This window comes from Typopeltis vanoorti, chromosome 12, assembly GCF_054136105.1.
Source record: "Typopeltis vanoorti isolate ZY-2024b chromosome 12, IOZ_Tvanoo_1.0, whole genome shotgun sequence".
NCBI classification, from domain to species: domain Eukaryota; kingdom Metazoa; phylum Arthropoda; class Arachnida; order Uropygi; family Thelyphonidae; genus Typopeltis; species Typopeltis vanoorti.
In genome coordinates this window covers 44,219,111-44,236,148 of record NC_143560.1, presented here as the reverse complement: position 1 = coordinate 44,236,148, position 17,038 = coordinate 44,219,111, and the positions used below count along the sequence as shown (strand labels likewise).

General features: G+C 35.0%; 1 protein-coding gene across 2 annotated transcripts in view; it reads right to left on the bottom strand.

Annotated features, from left to right (window-relative positions):
- Positions 1-17,038, bottom strand: part of LOC150100741 (uncharacterized) — a 207,183-nt gene that overhangs the window by 56,354 nt on the left and 133,791 nt on the right. For both annotated transcript variants that reach the window (XM_090401717.1, XM_090401718.1), the window contains exons 15-16: positions 9,930-10,214; positions 74-253 (exon numbers count right to left, since the gene is read on the bottom strand). In XM_090401717.1, coding sequence (XP_090257843.1) covers positions 74-253; positions 9,930-10,214 — 465 coding nt within the window. The remainder of the gene's footprint in view (positions 1-73; positions 254-9,929; positions 10,215-17,038) is intronic.

Genomic DNA, 17,038 nt, shown 5'->3' with positions numbered 1-17,038 from the left:
GTGAACAGCATACAATAGGATATAAATTAAATATTTATCATCACATGAGAGCATATACTCAAAATTTACTCACAAATGAACTTTTCCTATCTGATTTCTAAGTTCTTCTTCTGATAACTGTTCATCTTCAGAAGCAATAAGATCTTCGACATCCTTTTCATTAGCTGAATTATCTGCCTCTTCATCATCTCCCAAACCGTCATCGCTTCCAGATAATTCTGCTTCGTCCTCCAGAAAATCTTTTAAAATATGTCTAAAAGAGTAATGATTTTTGTAACAAATTACTGCAGAAATACACACACATATATAATATTAATATACTATTATTATATATTAATATATTAATAAACAGTGATAGAAATTTGCATAAGAGTGTGTGTGTATATATACTGGAGAAAATACAGTTTTGATATCACTCATGCAAATTTTTATTATTGTTTATTAATATTAATTAATTTATATCAATAAAACTGCATTAAAATAGTATTGACATTTATAAATATTACAAATCATTGTTACATTACTATTCAAAAAAAATATCTATCTATATATGTGTGTGTGTGTGTGTGTGTGTGTATATAAAATGTTTTAGAATTGGTTGGAGTAGAGCTCTCATAGTACCTATATATAAAAAGGGAAATAAAACTGAATGTGAGAATTACAGAGGTATTTCCCTACTGAGTGTTCCTGGCAAGATCTATGCAAGTATACTTGAGAAACGGTTGAGAAGAATTGTGGAAGAAAAGCTTGGTGAAGAACAATCTGGATTCAGGCCAAATAGAGGCTGTCAGGATCAAATCTTCACTTTACGACAAATAGTCGAGAAAGCATGGGAATATAACAAAGATCTGTATTTAAGTTTTGTCGATTTGGAAAAGGCATATGACAAGGTGCCAAGAGAGAAGCTATTCAATACGCTGCAGTTATATGGTGTCAATGGGGCATTATATCAAGCAATACTTAGTCTTTATTTGAGTTGTGAGTCAGCAGTTAGAATTGAAGGAAGTACAGGAAGATGGTTTAATGTTAAATCTGGTGTGAGACAAGGATGTACATTATCCCCTCTGTTATTCATTATCTATATGGATCACATTATGAAGGAATGTGGTATTAAACCTGATATCAAAATTGGAGATGTTAATGTCAGCTCTTTGCTTTATGCGGATGATGTTATACTTCTAAATAAATCCGCTACAAGTCTGCAAGATTCTCTGACTAAATTGAATAGCTGTTGTAATAGATATGGTATGAAGGTCAGCAATAAAAAGACAAAGACAATGAAAATAGGCAGAATCATTGAAAATGTCAACTGTGTTGTGAATGGAGAACCTGTGGAACAAGTAAAACATTTCAGCTACTTAGGCACAATTTTTACTGAAGATGGTAAACTAAATATAGAAATAGACAACAGAATCAGCAAAGCTGGTATCGTGGGAAGTCAATTGAATCAATTCATATGGAATAAGAAAGAAATTAGTCGGAACACTAAATTAGCTGTATACAAGACTGTGTTCAAACCAATTTTAACTTATGGATCTGAGAGCTGGGTCAGAAGTAAAACACTTGACCAAAGACTAGAGACCGCAGATATGAGAGTCCTGAGAAAGATTAGAGGCGTGAACAGATGGCATCAATGGCAATATCATATTAAAAATGAGGATATTAGGAAAGAACTTGACATTGTCAGCATCCAGGAATGCGTTAGCAGAGCTAATCTCAGATGGTATGGTCACTTAAATAGAATGGGAGAGGAAAGATTAGCAAAACAAGTGTTCTCTGCCAGGTTGGCAGGAAAACGACCCAGAGGAAGACCAAGATATAGGTGGATTGATACGGTACAAAGTGCCTTAGACGATAGAAATATAAGATCTGATAATGTTGGAGTCTTGACAAGTAACAGACTGATTTGGAGGAAAATTGTAGATAGGAAGTTAGTAATGATGTAATTTTTTCATGTAGTACTGTCATATCCTGTACACCCCTTGAGGGTACATGGCAGGAATTTGATGATGATGATGATGATGATGTTTTCAACTTGTAATCTGCATATGTTTAGAATAACATAAATGGATGTGGGAGTGGAGTTCAGGAGTTCAGCTGATTTTCAAAAGTTTTGATTCAATTCAATGCTTAATAATTATTTTTGGTTGTAGCTTTTCTGGCATAAATACAAGTATTCTTAAAGCATCTTTGCCTCCAAAAAACTTGAAATAGTTTTCTGTTCCAGACTTAACTTTTTCTGTCCATTTACTCACTTTGTACAAATTCCAAATCCACTAAACTTTAAAATACTGCTCTAAATTTGGAGTGGTGCACGAAAAGCTTCCCTAAAAATTCTTGATGCTGTTGAACAATCAGATGGTTCGGTGAACTGACAATCAATCCCTCTCTCACAGACCAATCTATTTTTGCAGTGTGATTTTTATATCAGTATTTCCATGGATGCTGTTCCATAAAAATAGCATCTATCATCCCTTTTGCTAAGCTTACAATAATGTATGCAGCATCCACTTACAGTTTAACAGCTAATCCAACCTTTATTCACTCATTTTTCATTCTATCTACCTCTGTTCTCTGAAAAAGCTTCTTCTTCTTCTTACGGCATTCACCAAAGTTATTAAGAGAGAAGAAAATAAGATTAAGAAGTTTCAGAACCTATATCAAAAACAGATTTCACCCACATTGAATCAATTTGTTATAGTTTCTGAAATCCCTGTGTGGAAATATTAAATTAAAAAATTACAAGATTTTTCCTGACAGAGATGTTCCCATAACGAAATCCATTATAAGCAAATAACACACTTTGCCAATTGTTGAAGATTCTTTCTAAGACAGTAGCAATGCTATTTTTAGATCAGAACTATTGAACAAGACAGAATTAAAAAATTTACTATAGTACAATACATCTATTAAGCAAAGTTATTCAAAAATACCCACACTTGGAAATAATTAAGTTGCAGAGATTTATTTTCAAATGTAAACAGCAAAGCTTAAGAAGAATCACAGCACAAAGTGACTGAAAAAAAAAAAAAAGACAAATGATAAAAGAACAGTTGATTATACTGATAATATCCTAAATAGGCTACACAAAAGACAGTTACAGTGGTTTGGGCACACAGCAAGGATGTGCCAAGAAAGACACATTCCCTATATTCTTTTTTATGGAAGAGTTGAGTGTGACCACAGAGAAGATGGTGTGAAGCCTTGAAGATTGAATTAGGCTCAACCTCAATCCAACACAATGGCAATGCAGGCAGAGGGCAGAACCCTACGGAAGAAAAGAATCCATGGAATGCTCAACCAGTTCTGAACTGGCTGAGAATGATGATGAAACAGTACAAGAAAACATTCTTCTTATTTTAGTGTGAGACTAATAAAAAGAAAATTCTGTTCGGTAATAGCTAAGCTCACCAAAGTTGTTTATGTTTTCACATAACCACCAACCACAATGAACTGATACACCAATAGTTTTTTACATAATCCAGAAAATGTGCTCCAGAGAACAAATATAGAACTTTTTCAAGCCATTTCATATCTCCAATAAGTAGGGTAGTGGTCTCATACTGGGTGATGAAACTCATTTTCCACCTAAAGACAGTCACAAATATTCATGCTCATGGAGTGATTTGACCAGACAGCCTGTAGTTGGAGAGCAGATAGGCTGATAAACATGGCCATAAACATAAGGATTTGGTCAGGATTCTTATTCAGGTTGCCTCCCCCCCATGGTAACAGCTGAGTGTGGTGTACCTCAGGTTCATGACAGTGATTATGGGAAGTGGTTTATGAATGTTAATTAATGTTCCATGTTAAACTACAAAGCAGGAACTTTTGACCAACTGAGGAGTATGCTGGGTTCTGTACCATAGTAGCAGTTGTTGGATGGGAAGAATTTTGACAGTGTGGGAAGTGTTTAAAAAAATTGTTAAATGATGCAATATCAGAATGTGTCCTGACAGTTCAAAGAATATTTATTTATTTATTTAGCGTATGCATAATAAAGACACATGACATCAGAATATATAAATACATATTTGTGCAGACAAAAATGAAACAAGTAATGCACATATACAAATATCAGGTAAAAAAAGTCTAAAATTTTAAGTCTAGTTCAGATACCCAATCAAGAGCTGAAGGATCTGCCTCAAAAAAGTCTCTCAGGTCACCAGGGTAGGCTCCTATGCTACAGTTCTCCACAATGTGCTGGATGGTTTGATTTATGGTCCCACAGTCACATTGGGATGTAGGTGATCTTCCCCACTTGTATAAGCTGTCTGCACAGATACCATGTCCTGTGCATATCCTATTTAGGCTTTTCCATAGGTAACGTGGAAGCTCAATCCCTTTCGGATTTTGGTTGGGAAAGATATACTTGTTTAAGTCTGTGGCGATTTTTCTTTCCAAGTTTCTAGCCATTTTGAAATAACATTGAAATTGCTATAGACTAGTTCTTCAGCCAGTATTAGTGGAGACCGTCAGGATTTAAGGCGATTCATGTTCATATATGGGAGGTCTTCATGTATCAGCAACAGGGGATTGCTGTTTATTATTTTTGTATTCTTTTACTAGAGCATTTTGTCTGCATAAGTTCGGTGGTGCAATATTGCTCAAAGTTGGAAGCCAGTAGAGGGGAATGGATTTGACACAACCTGTTCTTGTCCTCATCGCTGCATTTATTTGTGTCGATTTTCTTGATATGAGGACTGTTTAGCCATACTGGTGAACAATATTCTGCCGCAGAGTAGACTAAGGCTAACATGGAGTATCGCAGTGTAATAGCAGAAGAACCCCATGTAGAACCACACAGTTTTTGTATGATGTTAGTACGGGTTCTGATCTTTAAAGAGAGATTCTCCATATGTCTTTTGAAAGATAGTGTTCTGTCCAGGGTAATGGTACCATATTCATTCTTTTGTTCAAAGAATAAATATGGTACGAGTGAAATGGATGCATAATCTTATTATGCAAGAAATTCATAACAAAAATATGATGTGGAAGAAATACCATGTGCATAAGAATGATGTCAGTTATGAAAATTATAAGGAACAGGCCAGAACAGTTACAAACTATTCTGATAAGTCTCAGTATGAAAAGAAACTGGCTCTGTAAGGTAAAGAAAATCCAAAATTCTATCATTATGCTATAATTAAAAGAAACAATGAATATGAAAGAATAATTTTACTGAGCACAGATGGTATTAAATCAGTCAACTAATGAGCATCCATTTTACTAAGAGCTATCAACTTGTCATATTCAACATTGAGCTCACTACTACCATTTCAGTGGATGAAGAAACTCAAGTGTATGAGGATGAGGAGGTACCAGGTGTTGCACAAACTGAATAATTCAGCAATAGGCTCTGAGGGGATATCTGCACAGATGCTAAAAAAGTGTTTAGCTGAACTGGCTATTCCTTTGAACCAGGCTTATAATTTGAGTCTGAGAATAGGGAAGATTCTACAGGAGTGGAAAGAATGTGTAGTGATCCCATTGCACAAGGGTCCAACTATTGAACTATCACCATCTCTGGAGCGGTGTGAAGATATTGGAAAAGTTAGTTAAGTTTGCATACAGAAATGGGTTGACAGAGAATTTATACTTTGAATAATAAACATGGGTTTACTAAGGGATGATCATGTTTGATCAACTTGCTCACATTCTATAATAAAATTACTGTTGAGTCAGACAAGGGAAATGGATACACCATAATACCTTTGGACTTTGCTAAGGCTTTTGATAGAATACAGAATCTGTATTCTGTCTAAAGACTGTTGCATCAGATTGGATTAGAAAATATTAGCATGGATAAGTGGATGACTGACTGGCAGATATCAAAAAGTGGTATATAGAGATGTTGGTCTGCAAGATTTAAAGTAATCAGTGGTATACCACCAGGATCAATCCTTGGTCCATTGTTATTCAATTTATAGATTACTGAGATTGGAAAAGATTGGACAAGAAACATACAGCTATTTGCAGGATGATGCAAGGAGGCAAGAAAATAAGGAATGTGGCTGATATGTACCATACTTGCAGAATGATTTGAATAAGATGGAATTGTGGGCATGCAAAAATGGCTATCAGTTCAATGTTAGTAAATCTAAAGTCATACTTTTCGTGTGGTGAGATAGCTAATGTCATATTATACTGATGGGATTAGAAAGTTTAAGCCATATAGCAAAGACTGAATGCAACTCAGAAGATAATTGCAATGCTGTAATGAACCTTGACATGTAAAGATAAGGAAGTCATTTTGCCTCTTAGACCTCACTTTTGACTATTGTGTGCAGGTCTCTTCTCCTAATTTCCATGATGATTCTGATACAGTGAAGAAAGTGCAAAGGAAAGTGTTAAAAATGATATCATTCTATTATTTGTCAGTCTTCATGATCTGTTGTAAAGACAGACTGAGAATTTGTTTGCTGGCCATTAGCAAACAGGAAAAAGAAGGTGATATGATTGAGACTTACAAACTTCTTAGTGTCACACATGATATCAGTAGATGGAATGGAATTTTTCAATAGAGGGTGGGGAAAGAACGAGAAGACATCCTTGGAAGTTAAGAATGAATACTGTCAAGAAGGGAGTAAGAGCTAGATTTCTCTCATAGAGTGGTGTGTGATTGGAATGGAATGTCATTGGAAGTAGTGAGTGCAGGTGATGTGAATGAATTCAAGAACAGATATGACAGCTGGTGTAGATATGAGGATTCCTCCAATGAGTCCCTGATTCCTTGGAGTCTCTTTTTAACAATTATAAAGCAACCTAGGGCTACTAAAGGGCTGTCGATGAGCAATATATAACCTGCTGCAATCAAGTCATCCCCACCTTCCAGTGGTATAGCATGTTTTCTCAAGCAGGGCTCTGGCAAACCTGGTGAGCATTGTTGTCACAAAAGTATATCTTTCCCAGTTGGAGGAAATGCCAACTAGACTTCTAGGTGGTAGATGTCTTTCATCACCTGGTGAAATACCACCTTGCTTATTAGAGATCTGAAGTGATGCTACAGCCATGTTTGGCTCCTAGAGAAAGGATTTTGGCTTCTGCCCCCCTCCCTCCACCCCATCTTCCCACATGCAGCAAGAGTGATACCTTCAATGAAATACCAATCTCACTGTGGGGGGTGGGGGCCTGGATCCCCCATTCGAGGGTAAAGCAGTAAAATGGATCCGCAGGCTGGCTGCTGGTTAGTACACGGGATCAAACCCAGTTGGTAACGAACCCGAAAGCTGAGAGTAATAAATGGTTTTAATTTGTAGAGAATTAATATTTGTAGAAAGGTAAAATAACACCTTGTATGAAAAAAAAAAAAAAATTGATTTCCTGAAAACTGAGAGAGTGATATTTGTAATATGTTCCAATTAAAATTAACAGGCTTATCAAAACTTCACTGAATGTCAGGCTTGGAGATCAGATTTTAGGAATAAATAATCTGAAAGGTTTGTTGATTTGTGTAGTCCATAATCATCAAATTCCTGCATGAAAAACTTACATCATTACTAACTTTCTATCTACAATTTCCTCTAAATCAATCTGTTGCCTGACAAGACTCCAACATTATCAGATCTTATATTTCTATCTTCTAAGGCACTTTTTACTGTAGCAATCCACCTATATCTTGGGTCTTCCTTTGGTTCTTTTTCCTGCCAACCTGGTAGAGAACACTTGTTTTGCTAATCTTTCCTCACCCATTCTGTTTAAGTGAACATACCACCTGAATCTGCTAACACATTCCTGGATGCTAACAATGTCAAATTCTTTCCTAACATCCTGGTTTTTAATATGATATTGCTACAGATGCCATCTGTTCATGGCCCTAATCTTTCTCAGGACTCTCATATATGTGGTCTCTAGTCTTTAGTCAAGTATTTTATTTCTAACCCAGCTCTTAGATCCATAAGTTAAAATTGGTTGAACACTGTCTTGTATACAGTTAATTTAGCGTTTTGACTAATTTCTTTCTTATTCCATGTAAATTTATTCAGTTGACTTCCTACCATATCAGTTTTGTTGATTCTGTTGTCTATTTCCATATTTAATTTACCATCTTCACTTCAATAAAATTGTGTGGTCCAAAGTTTATGAAATAAGAAAGTATAAGAACAGAGTTCTGTAGAACCAGCATTACTACATTGGAATATTTTACCTTAGTACGAGCAACCAAAAGTTTGCTCGTGTTAGGAGCAAACTTTTGGTTGCTCCTAATTATGAATGGTTTTGTAGATTGGAAATAAACATCAATATGAGTGTAACTGCAACCACATATATTTGTGAAGTGAATCTGAAAGGTTTTGGAAAGTTGCTTCTCTGCCCCCCCCCCTTTTTTTTTTTTAAAAGACCAGGCTTTATAAACTCAAGGAGCTATACAAGCTTGTTCAGAGCAGGCTTTTGCAAACATAAATGCCCATTATATCTCTTTGCTTGAATTTTCATAGTCGTTATAAATAATAACTAAGTGAAAATTGAAATAGGGAAGGATGTGGAACATACAATAACTGATTCTTTACTAAACCATATGTTTTAGAATTTCATCCAACTTCTCTGTAAAATTGTGGGTTAACAGTGACCCGACATATCACTACTGACACACCTGGCAGAATAGCTGCAGCAAGATTATTCACTAGTTGAGCTGGAAGCCTCCTCAGTATACTATCTTATTGCTCTTGTGTGGGAAAACTTTAAAGTTCCTTCCTCTTTCTCCTTCAAAAAAGGAGAAAAAATTTTAGATCTCTCCATGTCATCTAATGTAAATCATACTACAGCTGGAAGAAAGGGGAGGAAATATGTAACAGTGCACTCCCCCCCTTCTTTTTTTGTTCTAACAAGCTAATGCAAGATAAAGTGATCCAATCCATCCCACAAAAAAAATCTTTCTAATGCTAAATATATATAACAGCTTTTAGATATACTATACAGTTTTATTACCAAACATGATTCACTCAGTGCTGCATCAACCTAAACATTTGAAAAGTGACTACTTTCTGCATAATAGTAAGCATGATGATTTCTCTTTGCATAACTATAACTGGTTACTTGTATATGCTTTGGATGCATTAACAAGGTAAAATAAGAAAATATAACATTAACAAATAAAATATAGAAGAAACATAGTGAACAAGGACTATATAGTAACAGGAACATATCTGGTCAAATATAGATCTTTAGATAATGGAAGTTTTTTCCCTTGGCTATGCTACCAATCATATATTTGGTTTAATCCTTTATCCAAGTGTAAGCAAACAAAGTTTGCACCTGAAATATTTTCAGGACTGGAGCAACTCGTGGTAAAGGTGGGATAAGTTCTGATCACTTGCCTTAGTATCCCATAATGCAAAGCACATCTCCTTGGGGACATGTATACTGCTATGCATTAAGGGAAGGGTCACTACCCCAGACCTTTATCGAGGTTTATCGAGGTCTCGTCAGTGGGAGCCAGACCCAGAGGTGGTGATACTAAGGTGGAAGTAATGCAGAAGTCATATCACCATATACCATACCAGTTGCCAAAAGGTGTCAACACATTATTACTAAAATTCTCTGGATTAGAGATAGCCGATGGAAGTTTTTTCACTTGGCTATGCTACCAATTATATATTTGGTTTAATCCTTTATCCAAGTGTAAGCAAACAAAGTTTGTGCCTGAAGTATTTTAGGACTGGGGAACTTATCCCACCTTTAACTCGTAGTAAAGATGGGATAAGTTCTGATTATCCCACTTAGTTCTGATAATTAATTTCTAATTTCACACAAAAAGCAATTGTGTGAAATTTTATTCTGAAATGAAATTATTAGACTAACATAATTATGAATATGCACTGATTTTATATCATAGTATATTAGCACATCAAAGAAAGCCACTCAGATATTAAAAAAGTCTAACTGCCATCATCTCATTAAAAGATCATGTTTTTCATTGATAAATTACCTACCCTTTTGTGCCATCTGTGAAGCCTTTAAATTTGAAAACTGCTTCTCCCTCCTCCTCCTCCTCCTGTTCAATTTTGTCTTCATTATATGATAACTCAGCACTGCCTTCATTGTCAGTGTCTTCATCACTAAGAATCAGCTGCCGTGGTGCTCCTTTAGGATGTATAAACTTAGAATCAAAATTAGAGCAAGTGCTCAGTTTATCATCATCATCATCACTTTCTTCATCAGCACACTTTGGGTTAACTTCTTTATCAATATTTTCAATCTCTTTAACAGAAGTGCTACTAAGAGAATAAAAAACAATATTTATTTTTAAAACATATAATTCATATAAAACTCTTAGTACAATTAGCATATGACTTCATTAAAAATGACTAATATATGAATACTTGATATTTTAGCCTATTTTATTTTACAATAAAATATTTTTGCCAGAATACACTGCTAAAATCAGCAGTAAAAAAAAAAAAAATTCATACTAATAATATAATTAACTCTGAATAATTTAAAGGTCAAAATTAGATAATAGGCGCTGCCACAAATCTTATAATGTAGAGAAGCAACTGGGGATACTGATCTCATATGATACTTGCATCTTCTGATATCATATCATGTTAATAAATATTCATTTGCATATTAAATAAACAAAGATGAGGTAGGCAACCAAGAAGTATATATATCCCATAATGTTTCATACCTGAATATAAAAAATGATAATAAATTAAATGCAAAGGAAATATCCAGGAAGAATGCAAAAATATATTTCATTTCAAACCAGGAAAAAGTCCACAGAGAAGTGAAATTATTAAAGAGCATGTAGTAAATAATATTCATTCTAAAATGCATAAATAGGGAATTATAAGAGCTATGCAGTGCCTGCATTGTATAATTAAGCAGAGTTAGTCAAGTCAGGTATTACATGACTGAAGAAGAAAATGTATCAATAGTGTATCACAGTTTACAGATCTTAAAATAAAGAAATATATAATGCTGTGAAAATTATAGAGTAATTTATGTACTTAGTTTCCTAAGAAAAATTGATGTTAACATATTTGAAAGAGGGTTAAGAAAAATTTCTGAAAGTAAATATAATAAGGAATAAGTTCAAGTCTAGAAGTGGTTGGATTGCATCGTTACTTAAAGACTAAAAAACTGAGAAATCATGGAAATATTATAAGGATCTTTATTAAAATCACAGATCTTGAGATCTGTGATTTTAATAAAGTACGTGACAAAGTGGCAAGGATGTAAAGAATATGTCAATATATAGTTTGAAATTAATCAAATGTTAGGCAGAGTTGTAAATTATTTGAATGTTATATGTTATCTATTAGAGAAAATACTTGTTCCATTCTTCATATGGATTAACACAAATAGGTAATAATACTTGTAATATACTACTATTTCTTAACAATGTTTTTAATTTTTACAATGATCTCAAACATGCAAGTTTCTTAATCTTATAGTGTAAGTGGGTAGAATGTTGGAAAGAAAGAAGAAACTTGATACTAGATTTGAATACAGGCAGATTTTACAATCTCTGAGCTATGTGTCATTCGGTACCACAATAATGGCATTATGCAAAAGTAATTTTCTGATGTTTGTAATTTCTATTCATAGTTTTGCAAAATTTCAATCCATTATATATCTAAGAGTATCTATAAATTAACCAGTAGCACAATGTCCTCTGGCTGAAAAGATCTAGGCCTGAATGCTATTTATGGTATTTCAAATTAAGCTCAGATAGCTAGTCATATATGAGGGCAAAAAGCCCCACCTCATTCCCCCCACAAAAAAACTCAGATTGCATTCTACAAAAAAGGGCAAACTGACTATAAACACACACTACTTAAAGGCAAACAGCACTCTACAAAGACTTTATATAAACTTAATCACATAATAAGACAAATCCACAATAGTAATTTAGGCAGTTTAGATAACTTTAAATTGTTTAAATAATTTCTAGAAAGCCAATTCACATTCCAGATTCATATGTATATCAAACCTGTTAATAATAATATAAGAAATGGTTTAATGTATGTGCATTAAATTGTTTCTCACAATCAGTAATTTGAATCGCATTTAAATTTTATCCATAATGTCCCTTTATTAATTAGTTTTACAAATATAATAAAAGTTGACTTCATGTTCCAAATTCATAAAAGATAAATGTTCAATGTTCACAAGTGAATAGTGCTTGTGGAAATGCTACAGAAAAGGCATAAATTAAAAAATAGCTTTCTTAGAGTGGCTGCCAGGTAGAACATGGAGGAAGGCTAGCATTGCATGGCTAAGAAAGCAGAAGTGATAATTTTGTTTTAATTAGCGATAGTTTTTTTTAATGGTTTAGTACATTATATAGTTTTAATTCAGCATGCAGTGACTGTTTGACTAGTGTGTGTGTCTTTAAGCTTATTTTTAAATATAATAACCATGTGAACTAGGACAATGATAGGTACCTTAATCAGGGAATTTAATACAACACTTTATGAGCTGCAGTGTGTGTGTGTGGGGGGGGGTATTTACTGGTGAAAATGAATTATGGATTATTTTGGAATTTATGAAGCAAGTAACACTGCGAGGTTGAGACCATTGTATTATGACTGCAAACTGTGCAAGTTCTTCTGGGTAGCTCCCTGTTTTCAAGAGTTACTGGACGATGCAAAAGGCAGAGAGAGTAAAGTTTGTAAACCTCTCGCCAAGATAAATTGAAAATAATGAAGAATTCAGGAGGAAAGCCATGAGTGCATTTTTTTTTTTTTTTTAAATTTGATCTGCAATTGAAAGACCACTAGCCCTATAGCACATTAGTGCCATGTGTGAGCAACAGGAATAGAAGAAAGGAGAAAACAAAGGAATCTGTTCACATTTTGCTTAGTTGACAGTTGTAATCTTTGGGGAAGACTGTTCCAAAGAACAGAAGTAGATGGAATGAAAGAGGAGGCAGTTGTTGGATTCTGAATGAAGAGAAATGGAAATTGTTATTACGTCATTCAGAGTCCAACATAATCTACCATTTCCTGATCAAAATTTGTTTTTTTTAAACTAATAGTCTCATGCTCATAATTTGCTATTTATGTAATTTCTTTCAAGTGACGTTAATCAATATTTATTTATTTATATTTTTTGGGATAAATTACAGTTATGAAAAGCTGTGTATTAAAAATATCAATTATTTTGTGAATTTAATTCCTTTAATATAATGTTAAAAACTGTAATATGTGCATTTTTAATGTATCCAAGAAATTCCTTAAGATAAGGAATCCCCATACGGGCCAGTTAGCCTTTTATAAGCGCCTCCATAGCGCAATTGGAAGAACGACGGTACATTGCGCCCTTCGATTGGAATAGGCCTAAGTTCGATTCTCGTGGCGACGGGAGGAATCTTTATCTGGTCGATTTCAATCGATGGTGAGTTAGCCGATCTCATACGGAGGTAGCAGGGTTTTTTCTCCCGGAAACTCGGGTTTTTCATCCCGCATACATACAAATCGGCCCTTCAGAACACACGCAATTTACAGACAAAAATTACTAGTTGTGGTGGTGTTGGAGGTGGGCGGTAGATGGCGTTGATTCGTAGTAGAGGTAAGGTGTAGAGACAGTTGAAGATGTCCTCCCGCGATGAGTCTTCGGACTCCTTGGAGGTATCAGGAATAATAATAATAATAATAACATTTGATTGGCTCTATGAGAAATTATGTTACTTTTAGCTAGCGCGTGTGACTGTACAGGACGCACGAAGCCAGTTGGATATAAACAAAACCAGTTAGAACCAGATTTTGGTGGGAAAGGAGAGTAGGATTTGATGAGCAGTACATGAACAAGTAAGACACATGGCAGTAGGGAAGCAGGCAAGGAAGGAGGCCAATTAACATGGCATAAACGGAATAAGGACTGGGAACCGCTTGGCACTTTGACTTACCTTTTTCAGAGTTCTAATCGTATTGTAATTTCCTATTGCCTTGCACTGGAATATTGCAGGTCAAGGGATAATAAGAATAAAAAAAGAAAGAAATTGGAAGTTAAGTTGGACCAGTGCAAAAGGATATATTCTCCTGAGTCAATTAATCAGTTACCGAAACAGAAGATTCTTTTAAGTTTGTGTAGTCTCAAAGTGAAAGTCAACAAGAATTTAACTGTGTTCATACAATTCTCGATGTGAAGAAACTATACTGCTTATGCCGGTAAGATTATCTTTTCTATGCCTAGTGTGAAGTAGCGAACATAATTTAATCCTTATTGCTGTATTTATCTATTCAAGATTGAATGTGTGATGTAGTGAGACATTTCCCTCTTGTCATGCCAAATATTGTACCACTTGGATTAATAGTTCAAGACTGAAAGTGTGATATAGAGAAGCCTGTTGTAAGAAACTTAATGTAATATTGGAAACTGAAAACTCTGCAAACTATTTTGCTAGGATGAAAGAACTTTGAAATCTTCAAATGAATGTCTGATGGTTTATATTTTATAACTGTTCTGAATAGTTAAATTGAGTTGATATTTAAACTATATTGAATAGTAATAACTTTAATAAGAGTGAATTATTGTTTAACTGTATTTTCCCAACTAGAAATCTTTGCTTTGATGTAATTTTATGTGACACTGCATTAAATAATTTTATTTGAATTGAATCTTGTATTTGCCTGATTTCTTCATTGTACCGTTCATTAAAATAATTCGAATCTTAGCGGGAACCCTATATAATAAAAAGAACCTCGGCCTAAAATTAAGTTAGTAATAATATAGATTGGTTGATTCCTTAACGTTGCTCATGCAAATTTGAACATAGAGTGGCGCAGTTAAAAATAAATATTCTCTGTGTTTGAATGAGGAGTCAATCAACAACTAGAATACACATCGGAGTAGAAAGTAGGATCCAACACAGCGAAGTTGGTTAGGTGAGTTTCAAGATGGACTGTAAAAGGGGTGTTAGTTAGCAATGGCTCTTGTTAATGATTTTGGAGGAAAGTGGAGGAATAATAGTAGCCAATTCAGAAGAGAGCACTGTCAATGAAAATATCTGTAGAAGAGGCACAAGGCAGAAACTGTGCATCTGTGAGAGAGAGGAATCATTAATTAGCAGGATTACCCTCTTCTGGATAGAATCAAGCAATCTTAGAGGATTTTGGTGCACCACCCCAAATATGGGAGAATGTTCCATGGCAGAGCATATTTCGGCTTTGTATAAATTTAGCAGCTGTGAAGTAATGTCTTGTGCAAAAAAAGTACACCAAATTTTTTGGTGGCTACAGACACTATAGTTGAAATGTGGTTATGCCAGGAAGGATGGGAGGTGCAGGTCAGTCCAAGTAGGGAAATCTGATTGTGTTTGAATATCTCAATATTACTGAAGGTAAGGAGAAGGAATGCAAGGTCTTTCTTGCAAGTGATCAGACAGGACTGAGGTTTGGAGGCATTGAAGTTTACAAAGTTGTCTGGCTAGGAGATCTGAATTCAGGTCACTGGTCATGGAAGATCTTGAGGATTCTAATACTTGAGCACTACAAGGTTTGTTGAATGAAAAGGAGGAATGGAGTGTACTGTCATCGGCAGAGTTGTGGATAGGATTGAAAGTCTGCGAGAACAGGTGATTTATGTGCAAGAGGAAAAGAGTGGGTGAAAGAACAGAACCCTAGGGTACTCCTGAATTGGTAGGGAAATCAGAGGAAAATAAACCATTCACCATGATGACATGTAGTGAGCAACCACTGAGAAAGTTGGCAATCCAGTTGCAGAGTGAGGAAGGCAGATCACAGGATGGCAATTTGTTAAGTATAAGTAATGATTACCAAGTAATCACTATGCAAGTGTGAAACATCCAGGTGAACAATAATGCAGTGACAGATGTGACAAGAATCGAGATGTATATAGAGATACATGAACTGAAGATGTTTAGGATATTAAGAAATCGCACTAGCAGAGAATGGAAAGAAACAAAATAGTTCCATTACATAAAGGAGACTGCAAGGCTGAGGTAGCAAATCAGACTAATTTTGGTGGTCATTAAGGTATTAATACTCAAGATGAGCAGATAGGATTATGATACTCTATGACGGATGGCATGGATTTGTGAAGAGGTCTTGTCTTAGTAACTTACTTTCTACAATAAATCCTTTCTCTTAGGCTTAACAGTGAACAACAAACAAGGGAGACAAGGAGCGACCAACCACCTGCAAGCAAGCACCATGTGATCAACTTATCAAGCCACACCTTAAATAGCGGCCAACTTGCGCTACTTGAAAAAGGCCTTAACTACACAATAGCACTTAAAAAGGTCAATAAATTAGATTTTATTTACCACATAGAAAGAGGCATTAGGTCTCTACCCAACAATATAGTCGATAAAATACAATTAGAAACTAGCAATGTTCTGAACAATAAGAAAACCATATATAATAATCTTACAAATACAGAACTAGCAGCAATAAAGTCACTGAAAGCCAACCAAGACATCATTATAATGAAATCGGATAAAGGCAATGCCACTGTCATCCTTGACAGGTCAACATCCATCCATGAGATGAATCAACTAGTATCCGATAACAGCACCTATCAGTTGGTAAACTATAACCCAACAAACAGGATAAAGAATAAAACAGAGAAACTACTTAAGTCCATCACTTCATGGCCATCAGACACAGTTAAAAAACTTATACCCCACTACGCACGCTCTCCCAGAATATATGGTGTCCCAAAAGTACACAAACAAAATGTGCCGCTTCGACCTATTGTGGAAGGAATAGTAGCCCTAATTACCACTTAGCCAAGAAATTAGCGTCAACACTCAAGGAGTTGGTAGGTCATTCCCCTCCTACATAAAGAACACACAACACTTTATAAACAAAATTAAAAACATAACACTTGACAAAGATGACTTATTAGTCAGTTTCAACGTTTCTGCCCTTTTCACAAATGTCCCAATCAATGACACAATCCTTCTACTACGGAATAAATTTCCATCCAACATTACGGCCCTCTTTGCCCATGTACTACGGTCTGGTTATTTCATATGGCAAAATAAATTTTACCTACAAAAAGAAGGTGCAGCCATGGGCTCGCCGCCCCCCTCCCCCCCAATCACTAACTTCTACATGGAAACTTTTGA